Source organism: Rattus norvegicus, chromosome 6 (assembly GCF_036323735.1).
Source record: "Rattus norvegicus strain BN/NHsdMcwi chromosome 6, GRCr8, whole genome shotgun sequence".
Classification (NCBI taxonomy): Eukaryota; Metazoa; Chordata; class Mammalia; order Rodentia; family Muridae; genus Rattus; species Rattus norvegicus.
In genome coordinates, this window is record NC_086024.1 from 15,744,264 (window position 1) to 15,762,645 (window position 18,382).

Consider the following 18,382-nt stretch of genomic DNA (forward strand, 5'->3'; position numbering starts at 1 on the left):
ATTTCATTCTAGTTCAGAAACATCTGGAAAGCTGACATTGTGTGAGACTTCAAGCTATTAAGTGTTAGTGATAGCATCCTAGAAACACGCTGGCTTTCCAAACGTGACAGCCTGGGTCTCAAGTCACAAAATGGACAGTGATACGAGAGACTTACAGAACGAGCATCACTATCAATGTTATGGCCTGGGCTGTTTGTGCCATCAAGGTGCTGGCAACAGAAGGGCTTTCTTCACAGCACAGAGTGGGTCGGAAACCCACTGAACACTATTCTCATGTCAGAACCCTAAGCAAGACAAACAGCCGACAGACTTCTCTTCCATCAAAAGGACCGGACGGCGGCTCCCTACCCACATGCTCCTCACCCGCCTCCCTGCTGATTATTTGAACTGTGCCCATAGTGTGTGAAGAGACACGCAGGTTTCCTGACTAGTGGGAATGGCCACACTCACTCAGAACTGACTTACGTGCCATACCCACCTGGAGGTCATTCTGGATATAATTCTCATCTCATGAAGTTCTGGCCAGCTTAGTGACATGTCAGCCCCTATGTGTTCTTTAAAAGGTGATATTTAAATCGAACATGACAGTCTCACTGGCTGATGAGGAGAGAGGTGAGGATGGAGGTTGTCACTTTAAGTGGTTCTAGACAGCTGGAGTCTGGGTGTGAGGACTTCCTGTGCATTTACACAGCCCCTGAGGGTGCTTCCCGTGCCTCTCTGTTGAAGTGAGACCATGACAACAGAGAACTCCTTTCTGGTGTCCTGCCAGATGCATCTGAGTACACCTTCCAGAAGGGCAGTGTCCAACATGGGCACCCACCTTTATATGGAAAGTGCTACCACAGCCAACAAAATGGCTCAGTGGTTAAAGGCATCTGCCGCCAAGCTTGCTGCTCTGAGTTTGATAGTCAGAATCCAAATGGTAAGAGGAGTCTTGAAAGTTTTCCTTTGACCTCCATAAACATACCATGGACACACAGGATAAATAAGTAGGTAAGAAAAGCTGGTACCAAACACCCTTGATTCATAATGCTAAAGAATAAGAGCAGACACGTACACACACCAAACAAACTTATACTACCTAGATGCTAAGTGATAGAAAAATCTTTTATTTAGAAAAGAATGACACAGTGAATATTTGCCTTCTAAAGGACTTCAGAATAATCAGGAAGTTGTACCAGAACAAGAAATAGGTTTTCCCTAACAGATTATATGTCTCAACTTTCTTCACATGTTGCCATAGAAGGTAAGAAAATAATCTTCCTTGAACTTGGGAAGGAAGTCATAACCCACAACAGTGTAGCAGGCTCAGGAGTCCAGCTCGATTTGTTTCCAGGTCTTGGAGGAACTTCTCTTGTATTGCTCTAGTTCCTGAAACAAAGATTTGCATCACTTTAAGACAAACATAATTTCAGGCAAGTCCCCGTTAGCCACAGAGAGCAGCCTTTCCAGACTTCTCAAGGCTTCCTGCACTGACTGATTGCACTGAGAGCTTGTCTTCTAGAGGACTGCCCTAGGGATTCCGGGCAGACCAAGCAGCACTCAGACATGAACTATTTCCTACACAGAATATGCAGTGACTTTTCAATTAGCCAAAGGAAGCATTTATATCGCCAAGATTTAAAAGTAGCCATATTTGAAAGTGAAGCTCACTCTTTCCTAAAGTTAGTTTGAAGTTAGCAGATTATCAATATTTGAGATGTAGATATTCTTCAATACAGTGCTTTTGCTTTTAAGAATGCTGTCGTACTAGGGCACAGGCTGCTCTTCTAGAGGACCTGGGTTTGATTCCAGCTGTCACAGGGTGTCTCACGAATGTTTCTAACTGCAGTTTCAGGCGATCCAGTGCCCTCTTCTGTCTCTGAACGCATAGAGTACACAGAATACATGCAGGTAAACAACCACACATAAAATAAAATAATGAGAATAAATTAAAAAGAAACTTTTGGGCATATTGAGCTGGGTGTGTTGGTGCACATCTGAAGGCCAGCGTTGGGAGGCAGCGAGTGGGAGAACCTTAGGTTTAAGGTTGGCCTGGGTGTCACAGTAAGATCTCAAGGACTGGGGCTGTCACTCAGGAGTAGAGTGCTTATCTAGCAATGCACTTCTTCCCATCACAGAGAAGACAAATCGTAGTGTCAGGTATGGTGGCAAACGCCTTTAATTCCAGGCCCTGGGAGGCAAGAGCAGCAGAGGTCAGCCTGGCCTACATAGGGAACTGCACAAGACCCCAACTTAAACAAACAACAAACAAAACCCTCAAGCCCAAAACTCATTTGTTTGTTTTGATTCTTCAAGACACAGGCTCACTGTGTAGCCCCGGCTGTCCTGGAACTTGCTCTGCACACCAGGCTGGTCTCAGACTGACAGATTTGCCTCCCTCTGCCTCCTAGTTGCTAGGATTAAAGGCCTGCACCACCACTGGCTTTCTTAAAGACCAGAGAAACTAACAGACATGGCTTTGGAGATGGCTCAGTGGGTAAGAGAGTTTGTCCTGAGAGCTTAAGACCTGAGTTCAAATCCCCACATCAAAAAGAACAACAAACAAAACGAGAACCATGAAGGACGTAGGCTGTGGACAGACAGATGCCCCTGTGAAGTCTCCACACTGGAACTCTAGCTGTCTGCAGAAAGGACTGATTAAGAAATCAGTCTAGGGCAGCCTAGTGAAACCAGTGTTAGACATATGTGCCCCATCAGAAGAACAACCATGGGAAGAAGACGGGAGAGCTCTGCTCTCTCCTCTAGATTTCTACATCTTTTTTTTTTCTTTTTCTTTTTCTTTTTCTTTTTTTTTCTGGAGCTGGGGACCGAACCCAGGGCCTTGCACTTGCTAGGCAAGCGCTCTACCACTGAGCTAAATCCCCAACCCCTAGATTTCTACATCTTTAAAATAAGTTCATTTGACAGCAGAAGGAGAAGCCGTGGGTGGACAGTAGCACTCAAAAGGGAATCACCAAGGGTTATCTCCGGGCAGCCACTGTGCTGGCGACTGTCTAAGCAACTGTACAAAGGGTGTCACGGTTCTGGATCAACAAGTGTGGTTGTTCTGGGAGATAGATGAGCACTGTCCACTGGCTGAGGTTACTAACGGTCACAGTGGCTCCGAGCAAAATCCATGGCTGTGCTCATAGGAAGTGCCAGTTATCCTTCATGGTTATTCTTTAAGTTATAAAAACTGAGCTGCCGTAGACTTCCAAAGCTGTGTGTACACTTTAGAACACTTTTATGATACTAACTCTGTGCCAGTCTTCAGCGTGGCTTATGGTTGAGAGTCTCCAATCCAGTTAGCCAGTTAATTTCTACTTACACCACTGAAGATTGGGATAACTCATAGAAAGTGGATAACTGGGTGTGGTGGCACCAACTTCTAACCTCAGCCCTCAGGAGGCAGAGGGGAGCTCTAGGTGTGTGGGTACAGCCTGGTCTACATAATTTGTTCCAGACCAGCCATAACTACACAGCTAGACCTTGTCTCAAAACAAAACAAAACAAAACAAAACAAAACAAACAAAACAGAATTTATGAAAGACGTACTGCAACCTTCGTCTTTAACTGGAATCGCTTGGTTGTTTTTACCAAGACCAAGGGAAGGCAACTGCTTTGCAGTTCTTTGCTGGCTGTGATATACAATTTGCACATGACATTATAGAGAAAAGAACGCACCTTCGTGCCAAAGAAGGGGAAGCTGTAATTAGTTGATTCAGGACCCCGAACAGTCACAGGAGTTTCGATGTTGCCATCGGATGAAGTAGTACAACCGTGTTTGAAAGGTCATCAGAGTTTTCTTTACACAGATTCTGTGTCTGCTTCTAGAGCCATTAAAAAGCAAACCCAGGAAGCTGCCACCCAGGCTCACCTCTATCCACCCCAGCTCTCTTACGAAGCCCTGAAGGTTCTGAAGACATAGGGCCTATGGTTTTGTGATGACTGTGCTTATAGACTAGGACATGTTAACATGGCTCTTCTTTAACCATGTGACTCAGTTGTCAGTGTGCTTAATAAAAGCTTAGCCCTAGGAGCAAGCAGCATGTTTTAAACTGGGGATTTAAACAAGAAGACCTTAATGGGAAATCTCCCTCCCTCAGCTCCTGCTTTAAAGGACATGGTCTCCATGTGTAGCTGGGGCTAGCCTGCAACTCCCTATGCAGACCCCAGCCTCCAGGGCTGGGATTAAAATCACATATCAGCATGGTCATTTTCCTGTCCTGGTGGTTTAGAGTCATCAGAAAGGAAGGAGCCTCCCTTGAGGAAATGCCAGTGAGATCTAGTAAGGCATTTTCTCAATGGGGGAGGGCCCAGGCCACGTGGGTGGGGCCACCTCTAGGCTGGTGGTCCTGGGTTCTATAAGAAAGCAGGCTGAGCAAGCATTGTAGAACAGTTCAGTAAGCAGCATCCTCCATGGCCTCTGCACCAGCTCCTGCCTCCAGCTTCCTGCCCTGCTTGAATTCCTGCCCTGACTTCCTTTGGTGATGAACAGTGATGTGGAAGTGTAAGCTGAATAAACCCTTCCCTCCCCAGCTTGCTTTGGTCATGGCCTTTCATCACAGCAACTGTAACCATGGCTCAGACAGTCCCTCTAACAAAAACAATGAGAAGAGGTGAGGGACTAAGCTAGCACGTTCACAATTCCTACAGTCAGGAATGGCAGAGCTTGAGGACAGCAAAGGCACGGCGGCAGAATACCGAGGCAGCGGGCCCAGTGCCCGTGGTGCCCATGGCGCCCATGTGCAATCTGACAGGAGAGACATTTGGGCCATAAGAGAAAAGACTGCTAATCTGTAAACACTGTGTCTGCAGGAAACCTGTGGTCTTCTACACATCCTCTGATCAGTGTGGGCTGGTGTCACAGGCTACAGGGCGTCACTGTATGGGGAAGGACTAGGTTCAAGACAGATACTGAAGGCCATGCTTGGTGCTGTTCTCCTTATTTTGTGATAAGACACCATGACCAAAGGAAACTTAGAGGGGAAAAGGGTTTATTTTAACTTACATATGTATCTGCATGTGTACATCCATTCATCAGTGAGGGAAGTCAGGGCAGGAACCTGGAGGCAAGAGCTGACACAGAGGCCATGGAGGGGTGCTGCTGACCGGCTTGCTCTCCACAGCTTTCTCGGTCTGCTTTGTTACTGCTCTTGGGACACCAGCAAAGAAAGCACTCCACAGGCTTAGCTGCAGCCCAGGCCTTTTTTTTTTTTTAAAGATTTATGTATTCATGTATTTTATGTATATGAGTTCAGCGTTCTGTCTTTATGCACATCAGAAGGTAATGGGATCCCATTGCAGATGGTTGTGAGTAACCATGTGAGTGCTGGGAATTGAACTCAGGACCTCTGGAGGAACAGTGAAGTGTTCTTAGCTCCTGGGCCATCCCTCCTGTCAGTCAATAGCCCAATATTACTGAGGCATTTTTTCAATTGAGGTTCTCTCTCGCATATGGCTCTAGCTTGTGTGAAATTGACATATAAGCAGACAGCACAGTGGCATATTCCCATAATTCCTCTGGGGAGATGAGGTTGCAGGATTGTCTGTGCAAGACCAGTCTGAGCTACAGAATGAAACCATCAAAAAGAGTTTTATTTGAACAGCTACCATAAAAGAAGTACTTTGTCACAAAGACTTCCAGCGAGGCATTGTGGGATGTGGTGGTGGGGTTATTTATAGAAAGGTACCTCAGTGAGAGCGGGGCTTTCCTGGTGGATCTGAATGGATTCGTGAGTTTGTTTCTCCATCCTAAAACTGTTGTGCTCTAACTTAACTGCACATGCATGAGTGAGTTTCACTTTCTGTTCAGGCCTAACGGCTGGGATGGGGAAGAAGACAAGAGGAAGGTCAAGTCTAATGTCCTGTGGTGCAGAGCTAGCCCTCGCTCATAGGCAGCTGCACTGTAATTAGATGATATAGGAGGTCATCTCTTCCCAGAAGAGGACTGAGCAAGTGCTGGGTCAGAGGTGTTAGAGCAGCCAGGCCACACTGTCCTGAGAGCCTGCAGGTTGCTCTTAGCAGTGACATAGCTGAAGGCAAATCCTAAGAGCATATTTAAGTCAGAAGCAGCTGAGCTCTTTTCTTTTAAATGAATATATTATCATTCAGTGTCAACTCAGATCTAAGGACTGCAATGCTACTTTCAAGGGGCAAATGCTACCCAGCAGTCCATAGTCATCAAAAGACAGAGGAGACAGCATCAAGACAAAGGTCTAGACAACTGGCGAGACTTCCACTTTAAGCTTAGAGGTTTTCTATTTTCTCTCCCAATCTCATCTACCATCTATTCATATATCAAACATCTATCTACCATCCGTCCGTCTATCTATCTATCTATCTACTTATCTACCTTTAGATATCAATCTTTAGAATCAAATATTAATTAAGTAATCAAGCATTAAATGACAATCATTGTGGTACCTTTACAGCAAAAGTATAAACCTTATGAAGATTCTATATTGGCATCTGAAATCTGTGTAATTTATCTACCAGGACCATACAAATAAAACTGGCAAAATGAAGATATTATAATGTTTTTTAGGTAAGTTTTAAAAAAAAGTGTCAGCTAAGAGAATCTAGCTGCTCTGATGCGTTGGCTGAACACAGTGTTGAGGATGGACGCTCCACTGTATCCAACGTGAAGTCAGAAGTGATGTAATTCCAAAGTGTACGTTCAGAGCTCCAAGTACATCAGCATATTACTAACCCTGTGCATGTGACTTTATTAAAGTAGTCACGATGCCATAGAAACAGATAATAACAGTTAATAATTCACTTGAATACCCATTGGGAAGTGACCTCCAGTAAACTCTCTAGCCAAGGTTCACATACAGTAAGGGTTACATTAGGTCGCTTCATTGCCCCTGCATCGTGCCTTCCTACAGCTGCAAAGCCATTTAAATATCCACAGCATATTCTCAAGTTGTCTGGAATGTGTTTAGATAAAACATTTTGCTTACTTAATTCTAGGATGTCTTAGGCAAAGGGTGAGCCTTGGTCACCAGTCCCAGCGACTATTGGTGTTGGAACAGTAGACAGGTGTCTCCAAGTAACCCCTGTGACAGTGCGACTGTCCCAGTTGCAACGTTCGGCACACCCGCCCAGATGTGGTCATGCTCCCAGCTTGCAGAGTGTGCTACGCAAGCGTGTCCTCATACAAGGACAGATGACGTGGCATCTCATTTTATGACAGTAAAAGGAGGTCTGAAAATCTATGTCCAGTACTTGTGCCCTGGTGGAATTCCCCAACCCCTGTATTCTTTCTTGAGACTGGCCTCCTGAAACGGGGTGCCCTGCCCTGTCTACTTCTAAGCCCTTTCTTCAGAGATCCAGAGTCTGTCAGGTGTGCCTATGTGGCTTGGTCTGAAAGGGTAGAATCCTCAACTGGACAAGGTAACTTCCCTAGCACAAGGGAGGCATAGCTATGTCTAAGGAGGGAATAAGAAACAAACGCCTTCAAAGGCTCTTACAAGCAAGAGTATGTTCCGTGTCTCCCCAGCAGCGTGGGTGGGAGCCAGGGCCCATCTTAACATTGGAAAGGATCTGTGTGAACATTTACATTATCTTTGGGTGCTGAAATGGTGGGTGATTTTCAAGTTTCTTTTAACTGCATGTCAGAATTTTTTCTATACTTAAATAATTTTACAAGTAAAAAAAAAAACTAAGAAAATGTATGAATTCCCAATGAATACCACACTTTGGTGAAACTGGGTTTGAGAATACCTGATCCTTCTGAACCCTCATCTCGTCCACTTCACTTTCTGCATACTGTGGGTCCCGGGCTGGGTCCTGGATGGCCTTCAGGGTGCTGGTACTCTGGAATTACAGTTATGGGAGGAGAGGAGTTATCTCCTGGCATCCCGTCACCCGGCCAGCTCCCCTCGATGAAAGCATGTACCTTTGGTGGGAAGAGCTTTTCATACACCTTTTTCCACAGCTCCATAGGTGAGTGGGCCTGAAGCTTTCCAATGTCACTATCAGGAACAGGAGGAGACCCTAAAATGAAAAGTTTGCCCCAATTGACTACAAAGATTAAATTACTATTAATAAAGCAGATGGCGTTTATTAAAGCACCAATCCTAGGTCACTCACTTTCCATCTCCATGTTACAGACAGAAAGACATAACAGGTGAGCTATAACTGATTTCCCACACCCTCCACTGGTGCCTTGTTAACAGTAACTCCAGATCTCGGTGTTCACAATAGAAATATGCATGTATGGAGTGTTAATTTTATGCAGTGGCACCGCTTGTTTTACGTGAAACTGATCACTACCCAGAAGCTCATTCCTAGAGGATAATAAACTGCAGTAAGTATGGCTACGTTCCATAACCAGGAAAAGTTCAAATATTAATTAGAACTGTAGGAGAATATACATTGAAAGCCCACTAAAGCATATAGAGTACAGACTGGTAAAGTTTCTACACCACACACACACACATGTGTAAACACAGAGTACCAGAGAGACATGTGAGAGATCCTGCACGCACGCATGCACGCACGCACGCACGTGCACACATGCGTGCGCACACACACACACGAGGCTCCACTTCCTCTCCTGCCTGGCAGTGCTGGATTGTACCAAGAGCCTCGTTTATGTGAGGGCCCCTCACCACTGAGCTACAGTCCCAGTCAGTCCCTACTATTTTAATGAAGATAATGTATTTATAACTTCAATATTTAAATTAATTTGAAAAATTTTTAAAATTAGTTTCTGGCAATGTTCAATCTTTAACCTGAAATTTTCAGCCTTTGTAACATCTTTATTTAACCCCAAAATGTTCAACTGTTAACCTCCAAGGGCTCCCTTACCATCTTGGTGTGAAAGTACTGACTTGCTACTTGAGTGTGTGTATGTGTGTGTGTGTGTGTGCGTGTGTGCGTGTGTGGTGTGTGTGTGGTGTGTGTGTGAGTATGTGTGTGTGGTGTGTGTGTGGTGTGTGTGTGTGTGGTGTGTGTGTGTGTGGTGTGTGTGTGGTGTGTGTGTGTGGTGTGTGTGTGGTGTGTGTGTGTGTGTGTATTTAATACTGGTGTTGAGAACTAAACCTGGGTCCGCTGGAACAGTAGCAAGTGTTCTTAATTGCTGAGCCACGTCTCAGTTCCAGCTTTTACTTAAATTAGCAAGCCCTTCTGGCCAACTGTTCTCTCAGAGGAGAATCCCAAGCATGTGTTACCTATTAGCACACACAGTGTTCCTCAGTGTTCCTGAGATTAAGCCGGCACTAATAAAAAAGATGCCAATCGGTTTACACAACCATTCGTTAGGCAACATCCACCCTTTGTGTTCAAACTCTATGCTCACGGCTAAAGGTGCCCACAGTTAAAGCCGGGCACCCTTAGCTCCCGAGAGTAAGCCAGGGTGGAAAGGTCTGCTGTTACCCTGTGAGAAATCAAACCACACCCAAAGGGCTTCACACAGGAAATAGCTCTCTGGGGAAGAGACGGGGCTTGATAACTGGACTATGGAATCTGGGAGTTTAGAAAATACAGCTCAGTAGCTGTAGCAAACTATTTTTTTTAAAAAGATTTATTCATTTATTTTATGCATGAGTACACTGTAGCTGTCTTCAGACACACCAGAAGAGGGCATTGGATTCCCGTTACGGAAGGTTGTGAGCCACCATGTGGTTGCTGGGAATTGAACTCAGGACCTCTGGAAGAGCAGTCAGTGCTCTTAACCACTGAGCCATCTCTCCAGCCCTGAAGCAAACTATTCACTCTTTTTATTTCCTTAAATTTTGAAAGAGGGTCTTGTTGTACAGCCCAGTCTGTCTGGCTTTGAGGTTTAGGCAGTCTCCCTCCCTTGGTCTCCCTAGTGCTAGGGTTATAAGACACACCACTGCACCCAACTGAAAGGCGGGCTTATATCGGAGAATTAGGGTGCATCTAATGTTCTCAGTTCATCCCATCACTTCGGTCTCATATATCTGATTAATCATTACATGCTCCAGAGTTCTCTGACCACCCTGGACTCCTAATGTCTTCTAAACTTGGGGAACTAGAATCCAGAAGTGTGTGTGGTATGTGTGTATGTATGTGTGTGTGTGTGTGTGTGTGTGTGGTGTGTGTGTGTGTGGTGTGTGTGTGTGTGGTGTGTGTGTGTGTGGTGTGTGTGTGTGGTGTGTGTGTGTGGTGTGTGTGTGTGGTATGTGTGTGTATGTACATATATTTTAGTAGAATAGAGAGTGGTTTGTCTCCATGCAGTGTCCCGCCTTCTATCACAAGTGTGCTGGAAGCGTCATCAATTCTGGGTATACGATAAATGAATATGCAGATAACTGTCAGAAAACGAAGCCAGAAATGGTGGTGTGCTGGAGACCAAGGAGGCAGGAGGAGAAAATCAATAAGCAACTTAAAAAGATTAAGCAATATTAATAAGTTCACCAACCTATTTGACATAAAGAATCCAATCCTGCTGTGATAAACAGTGGTTTATTTTGATCCACACACATTGATTTGCTGTATGGCAAAGAAAAAGATTGTAATTTAGTTCATCAATTGAATATGCTGCCATGCTCTAGTGTAAATACAAGGCCACATTCAGTTAGGTCACGGATAAAAGCAATGACCCAAATGGGCCAATAACACTGGTTGTGACAGACAACACCACAGCCAGCTCAAACCACGAGCAGGACAAAGCCAGAAAAGACACGTGCTAAAAATTAATAGAGGAAAATCACAAGCAGAGGAAAGTGGTGGCGGAAGACAAGACACCCGGGAACGGGGGAACTGATTGGAAAATATGTACCAATACCTCTTATCAATACCAAATGCCAACTGGTTGATGACACCGCGCATCTTCAGTAGCAGAGCTTCTGATTTGCTGGTAAACTTAGAGACAAACGGGAGATAAATCACACTCTGCTTTCTCATCCTCTAACAGTAAAGCGCAGCTCTGAACCAGAGCAACGTCTTTTCCTCAAAACACTTACATCTGAGTTCACAAAACAGAAGCTCTTTAAGCGAGCGCGGTAAGCTTGCCTCGGTACCCAGAGTTCATGAGTGCGTGGTGTGGAAAGGACCCCTGTGAGCCCACCAATCATTTCACCACTTCAACAATCAGAATTTGTTTTTAGTTTGTACATTTGTGTTTGCTGAAATGTTTGTGGTGTGTGTTGACATGAGCAGTCTTACTATGCTCTAAAAGAAAAACTCCCCCGATCTAACTGGGTTGGTTAGACAACGAGAGGCGTATAGTAAAGGTAACTGTGGCATCTGCAGGCACCCTGCTGCCAACAAGGTGGCTGTGGCAGCTGCGGGTGGGGACAGTCACACTGGTGCTGCCTGAATTGACTTTTTAGCTTCTTTTCTGAGTTGCCTGTAGAGCCTGAAAAAAAAGAACTAGTGAATCCTCTCCGGGTAGATCTAAGAGGACCAAACGGCAGCATTTCAGGTCGGTGAAAGGAGGTCCTGCCACCAAGAGTTAGGCTCTGATGCAGTGTAAGCAGACATTCGAGCTTTCTCTGCAGACTGCTGGTCCCTGTTTGCCTCCAATCCCTTGCCATTCAAAGGCAAGGAGAGTGGCTCAGCTGTGTGATCTAAAGTAAAGATGCCAGCTTTCTCGTTCCCGTGGCAGTCACGAGACAACTTTAACTCTGGCATAAGAAAAGGCTCACAGAGGAAGTATGTAAGGGGGTACAAATTCATTCAGACCACTCATTTAAAACAAAGAATTCAATAATGCTCACGTTTATCATGTGATATTTAAAAATAGGGAGGTTTTTAACTTAAAAAGATTGTTGTACTTAGTTTTACTAAGAAATTATATATTATTACAATATAATTAATATATTGTTACTGATTTAAACTATAACTTTGTAATATTTTGTTTTTATTATATGAGCAAGGAGAAAACCTAAGCACAAATGTTTCCCTGGATGGAGGGGTGGGAGAGCATTCGAGCTTTCTCATTAACTCTTCACCTGCTGCCTCTCAAACCCCTCCACACACAGTGGGTGCTCCTGAGTCAGCTCAGTGTGGGACCCGCCTGTCCCCACCCAGAGCCACCCCTTCCACTTTTAGACCATGGCCGGTTCCGATGCGCCTCTCCACTCATTAGCAGAGATGTTCTAACTAGAAACTTCCTCCCCATTGGTTCTTTTCAAAATGGCTGAAAGGCTTTCCAAGCCTTCCATCAGGCTGACACATAAGGAATGTGAAGTGCTTTAGAGGCTTGGAAATCGAAATTAAACAGAATGCACAGCACTTCAGCTGTGGAAGCAGAAGGCTCCGCCCCCACCATGGCGTCTGTACATTTCTCTTAGTGCTTGACTCAGAGGAAAGGAGTTCACCAGCTATTTCCACAAAAGCTAGGGTAGCTTCGTTTTTGTTTTTTGAGACAGGGTCTCATTATACAGGCCTGAAAAAGGTAGACTATTTTAAGTCCCACAACTAATCTTTTAATGGATATTTTAAGTTTGCTTAGCAAAAGCAGTTCAGAAATTAAGGTATTTTTCAGCAAAATTATTTTATATTTAATCTTTTGTTTAAAGGATAAGCAAGATCTGGCCTACCCCAGAAGAGAATTACAGTTCCGTGTTTTTGAGACAGGGTCTTACTGCATGACTTGGATTGCATGCACTTGAGGGCCTCCTGCCCCACCTCTTGAGTGTGTCCCGCTCTTCCCACCTTTGCTAAGTCCATGTTTCAGACCCTACACTAAGCGCCCCGCACACCCCACACACCCCTCACATCCCACACACCCTTCACACCCCTCATACCCCACACACCCCTCACACCCCTCACACCCCACACACCCTTCACACCCCTCACACCCCACACACCCCTCACACCCCTCACACCCCACACACCCCTCACACCCCTTACACCCTCACACCCCTCATACCCCTCACACCCCTCACACCCCACACACCCCTCACACCCCTCACACCCCGCACACCCCTCATACCCCACACACCCCTCACACCCCACACACCCCTCACACCCCTCACACCCCACACACCCCTCACACCCCTCACACCCTCACACCCCTCATACCCCACACACCCCTCACACCCCTCACACCCCTCACACCCCGCACACCCCACACACCCCACACACCCCTCACACCCCTCATACCCCACACACCCCTCACACCCCACACACCCCACACACCCCTCATACCCCACACACCCCTCACACCCCACACACCCCTCACACCCCACACACCCCTCACACCCCTCACACCCCGCACACCCCTCACACCCCACACACCCCTCACACCCCACACACCCCTCACACACCTCACACCCCTCACACCCCACACACCCCTCACACCCCTCACACCCCTCATACCCCACACACCCCTCACACCCCACACACCCCTCACACCCCTCACACCCCACACACCCCGCACACCCCACACACCCCACACACCCCTCACACACCTCACACCCCTCATACCCCACACACCCCTCACACCCCACACACCCCACACACCCCTCACACCCCACACACCCCTCACACCCCACACACCCCACACACCCCTCACACCCCTCACACCCCGCACACCCCACACACCCCTCACACCCCACACACCCCTCACACACCTCACACCCCTCACACCCCACACACCCCTCACACCCCTCATACCCCACACACCCCTCACACCCCACACACCCCTCACACCCCACACACCCCTCACACCCCTCACACCCCGCACACCCCACACACCCCGCACACCCCACACACCCCTCACACACCTCACACCCCTCACACCCCACACACCCCTCACACCCCTCACACCCCTCATACCCCACACACCCCTCACACCCCACACACCCCTCACACCCCACACACCCCACACACCCCACACACCCCACACACCCCTCACACTCCACACACCCCTCACACCCCACACACCCCTCACACCCTTCACACCCCACACACCCCTCCCACTCCTCACACCCCACACACCCCACACACCCTTCACACCCCACATACCCCTCACACCCCTCACACCCCACACACCCCACACACCCTTCACACCCCTCACACCCCACACACCCTTCACACCCCTCATACCCCACACACCCCTCACACCCCTCACACCCCTCACACCCCACACACCCCTCATACCCCTCACACCCCTCACACCCCTCACACCCCGCACACCCCTTCGCTGCTCTGCATGAAGCAGGCAGGCACTGTTCCCATCCGTGTTTATCTGAGAGGAGAGGAGGCGGAAGTGGGTTGCCTAATTATGTGTCTAATAAGGGGTCGGTCACCCTGACAATGATCTGGGCAGTTCGACTGTAAAAGTTATGGTTTTAACCTCTACACAGCATTGTTTCTACATAAAAACAGCATCCTATTAAAGTTCCTCCCTTCCACCCTTCCTTTGAGGGAATATAGACTCTAATTCTTGAAGATAAAAATAAAAATGTGTGAACACACCAATGTCTCTCTGACGCTCGACTGGGCTTACAGATACAAGCCATGGAGGGAGGAGAGGCCATGGGCAGAGTGTTCTGCAGATGCCCTGTCTAAGGGCCTGCAGGAGAGAGCAGAGCTTTGGAAGTCGGAAGGACGGGGGCAGGGTGAGCCTAGCATCTTATTCCGTCTGTGCAGCCTTCTGTCTCCTTCCTACACTCCTTCCTCTCCGTGCGTGCGAGCCCAGAGGACGGGGAGCACTGACCATCAGCGAGGCTCCGTAGTAATGCGCCACAAAGCGCAGGGTCTTACAGATCACCTTTCTCTTCTCAGGGTCAAAATCCTGTGGAAGGAAATTATTAAAAGGAAAAATAAGCCAGAGGTCTCGCCAGCTCACTCGGGGAGAAACACATTGTTTGTTTTTAAATCCCCACCCTGAGGAGTCCGGCTCGGTCACCCCCACGTTCACGTCAGGAGACTGAACAAGCCGCGGCCTCCCGCTGCTATCAGATCTGTTTAAGCGCTGGCTTCAGAGAGCCCAGATGGAGGCACACATTTCATCCTGCGCAATACCCTAAGGACTCTCTGACAAGCCAAGATAAGAAGAAACTAATTTCCTACTTTCCTCAATTTAAAGTTGGGAAGGAAATCTTCTCCCTCAGCGCTCAAGATTTGTTTAAGTCTTCTGCCTCACCCCGTTCTAACCAACGGCTCATTTTCTTCACCTCCTTGGGGTGTCCGCACCACATTGTCCTCTCTACAACCTTTTAGAGGGGGGCTCTGAGCCGGTCCCTTCCAGAGCTAATTTTCTCATTGCGTCATTTTCATGCCTCCCCATAAAAGCGTAGCTACACACGCCCAATAAACAGCTAGACATGGAAGCACTTACCTGGAAAATGTCATATTTACTTCCAATAATGACCAGAGGTATTGGAAATGGGTCAATTAATTCACGATCCTGTTAATAAACACATATACCTGATTTTAGCTGTGTATTGCTAGTCTCTTTGGAATCTCTATTTATTTCAGAAAACCTCTTCTCACTTCACTGATGTTGACCATACTTTCTGTCATAGAGTTTGCTATGACATTAACTTTCACTTTGTGCTATATTTTAAGTGTAAAGCCAGAGATGGCAATTATCCTAATTCACGATACTCATTCACTTCCGTGGCCTGCTATTCTGGGTTGTTTTGGTTTTTACCAAGGCAGGGTTTCTCTGTGTAGCCGTGGCTGTCCTGGAACTTGTTTTGTAGCCCAGGCTGACCTCGAACTCTGATCTGCCTGCCTCTGCCTCCCAAGTGCTGGGATCAGGGGTGGTCGCCACCTCCACCTGGCTTTCCTACCTGGTTTACCTATGACGCTAAGGAGTTTCTAACCTACGGCGCTGGGAGGCAACAGAACCTCTGCTCCTGCTTCAGTCTGCAGCTTCAGTCCTCCCCAGCTCAACCTGGATTTTCATTCTTCCTCTTACAGGGATTATAAAATCCATATCAAGATTCTACTCTGAACTCCACTTCTCTTGAGGTAAGACACACAGCAGTAAACAAGGAGACATCGTCGTCTGGATCTTCTCTTACTGCCGCTCTTACTGAGCTTTATAAAATTCCCTCATTTTCCGGTAAATCGGTTCATTTACATCAAACAAATGTTAAGTGGTGCAGAAAATGAAAGAGGTTGCATCGCAAAGCCTTCGCCACTCTGTGGTGCCGAGGCCAGAGCGAGGCAGAGAGCTCACCGGATGGTCCTTCTGCATGACGCTCCACATCCTCTGCCTCATCTCAGACGAGGCCTTCGAGTTGGCCTTGCCCAGCTTCATTGTCACCTTGTCTACGTGGCTTTTTGTGGCTTGCAACAGATTTTCCATGGTGGGCCAAAGATCATTAGGTTTGGAAAGATCCAAAACAAGAACAATAGAAAACGTCCTAAAGAGATTAAAACAGCTTTAAACAAAGAGAGTCCCAAGGTGACTGTTTTGAGCCATGACTGTCCTGAAATTTATCTAATGTGTAAAAATACCCAGCATGCCATTATTCCAAGATGGAGTGAGAACTCGCTCACAGCCTGCTGTGCTCTGCTGTCCTACCCTACTGGTGCTCATTGCTTGTTCTTACAGCTAAGAACCATCCAGTTCAGACAGAGAAGCTGAACTCAAACCGCTCCGGCGATGCCATGTTTAGACCTAATTTTACCTGGTGCTCCACAGAAGAGGGGCAAAAATGATCTCAATGCCATGGTCAGCAGCAATGCGATATAAACAGAGGGGAACGGACACACTGACGAGCCTCACTGGGAAACCAACGGGTTTACTTAAGCTTTTCCTAGGCAGCCTCCCTAGAAGATGTGTCCCATTTTATGGATCTGAAAATAGAAGCATATATCTATATAGCTAGTAACTGAAGAAGGGCCTTTAAATCAAAGTCGTCTGTCTTCCAGACTATACTGCTCTGTCTCTTGGACAGCACAACTCTATTAGCAGAGGACGCTGCCATCGCCACAAGCCGTGGACTCCACTCCGACATATTAAACAAATCTGAATCTAATCTCTACAACAAAATAACCCATTACAAAAAGACTCCAATAACTCCAAAGAGCTATGCTATTGGCCAAGGGGAAAATAAAAGGAATGGAGGGATGGCTCAGCAGTTAGCCCTGGCTGTTCTTCCAGAAAGCGAAGGTTCAAGTCCCTGGCTCACAAACATCTGACTCTAGTTCCTGGGGGGGAGGGGAGGACAGACACCCTCTGCTGGCCGCTGTAGGTACTGCAGGCATGAGGTGCACCGATAGAAAGTTTTTAAAAATTTAAAAAATGGAGTGGTGACAGAGAGACGCCTGTGTCTGCCTCTCAGGTGCTAGCATCAGAGTTGTGCACCCTCACACCCAGCTCAGGTACAGCACCCCTACTCAACAGGCAAATATTCCGAGAGGACACAAAATGATGCTATTCAGGATTTTTGTGGGGTCAGTCAACCCGGTATTTTGGGTAATTCACACAAAACAGTATCTAAATTCTGTCCCTGTGGTCTCAGTTTAGTAAGGATCCTTTAGATACTAGTTATCAAACATATCTGTAAAATTCTTGTCATTTTTATGTCACTGATTAAGTTTATAAATGTCTGCCTCTCTGTGGAGTCATATACTAAGTGTGTAGTGTGTAGTAGTAAAGAAGTTTTACTAATTTTACTTTTAGAGCTTTAGCATAAAGCTAAAAGAGTTTTTGTTTTTTAAAAGACTTGTGAACTCTTGTACTATGGTCAAGTAGTACAATATAAAAATCATACTAATCCTGAATTAACCCTGAAAATAGGCAGAACAGAAACGGATTAGCTAACTTTTTGTTTCTAGTACTGTATTGCTCTGTGCCTTCTTCATGGCAAATGTTAGCTAAGGACACAGCTTAGCAATTCTTAAAGTGAGACCAGACCACAGGAATTGCTAGAGCATTTAAATCTGCAAGTTAATCTGAGAAGGCTTCAAATCAGCAGTTAAGGAGACTAGGCCTAGATCTCTATTTCCAAGAACTGGGCAATTCTAGACAAGTCCAGGCCTCAGGAGCTGCCACACCATCTAGCCTGCGGCAAGGTCAATGGGTCAGCAACAGTTCCCAGCCCCCACACCCCAGTGATGGAATGTCTGTGGTGATGGACCCAACAGATTAACATAGAGGTCACCTACCCCAGAGTTCCCTAATGTGCTTTAAACCAGGCCTGCAAGCTCACTTGGGTGTCTCTCTATCTTGGTGATGGGAGACCCCAGCATGCTGGACTCTGCAGAATAAAACATCCTTTGTGTTTACACGCTATCTGAATCCTGGGACAGGATTCAGTGAATCGTGGACCGGTAACAAAGCCTGTGGAAACATTCTGTTCTAGAAACATTATGTCAAGGGTAAACAATATCTAATTGCGTGTGGCAATATATCAGTTTCTCAGTTTGCTGGAGTTAACTCAAAACAAGGAAATTATGTGTCAAACTAATTCCAGTTTAAAAATTCTCTGTGGTTAGCAACTACATGAAGTGAGAT

The 18,382-nt window shown here is 46.5% G+C and overlaps 1 protein-coding gene across 1 annotated transcript in view; it reads right to left on the reverse strand.

Moving 5' to 3' along the window:
* Positions 1–1,086: 1,086 nt before the first annotated feature.
* Positions 1,087–18,382, reverse strand: part of Dync2li1 (dynein cytoplasmic 2 light intermediate chain 1) — a 32,817-nt gene continuing 15,521 nt past the window's right edge. Inside the window, exons 6-13 of the mRNA NM_001395083.1 lie at positions 16,097–16,283; positions 15,248–15,316; positions 14,624–14,701; positions 10,742–10,818; positions 10,376–10,446; positions 7,886–7,983; positions 7,711–7,803; positions 1,087–1,371 (exon numbers count right to left, since the gene is read on the reverse strand). Coding sequence (NP_001382012.1) covers positions 1,309–1,371; positions 7,711–7,803; positions 7,886–7,983; positions 10,376–10,446; positions 10,742–10,818; positions 14,624–14,701; positions 15,248–15,316; positions 16,097–16,283 — 736 coding nt within the window. The 3' untranslated portion in view covers positions 1,087–1,308. The remainder of the gene's footprint in view (positions 1,372–7,710; positions 7,804–7,885; positions 7,984–10,375; positions 10,447–10,741; positions 10,819–14,623; positions 14,702–15,247; positions 15,317–16,096; positions 16,284–18,382) is intronic.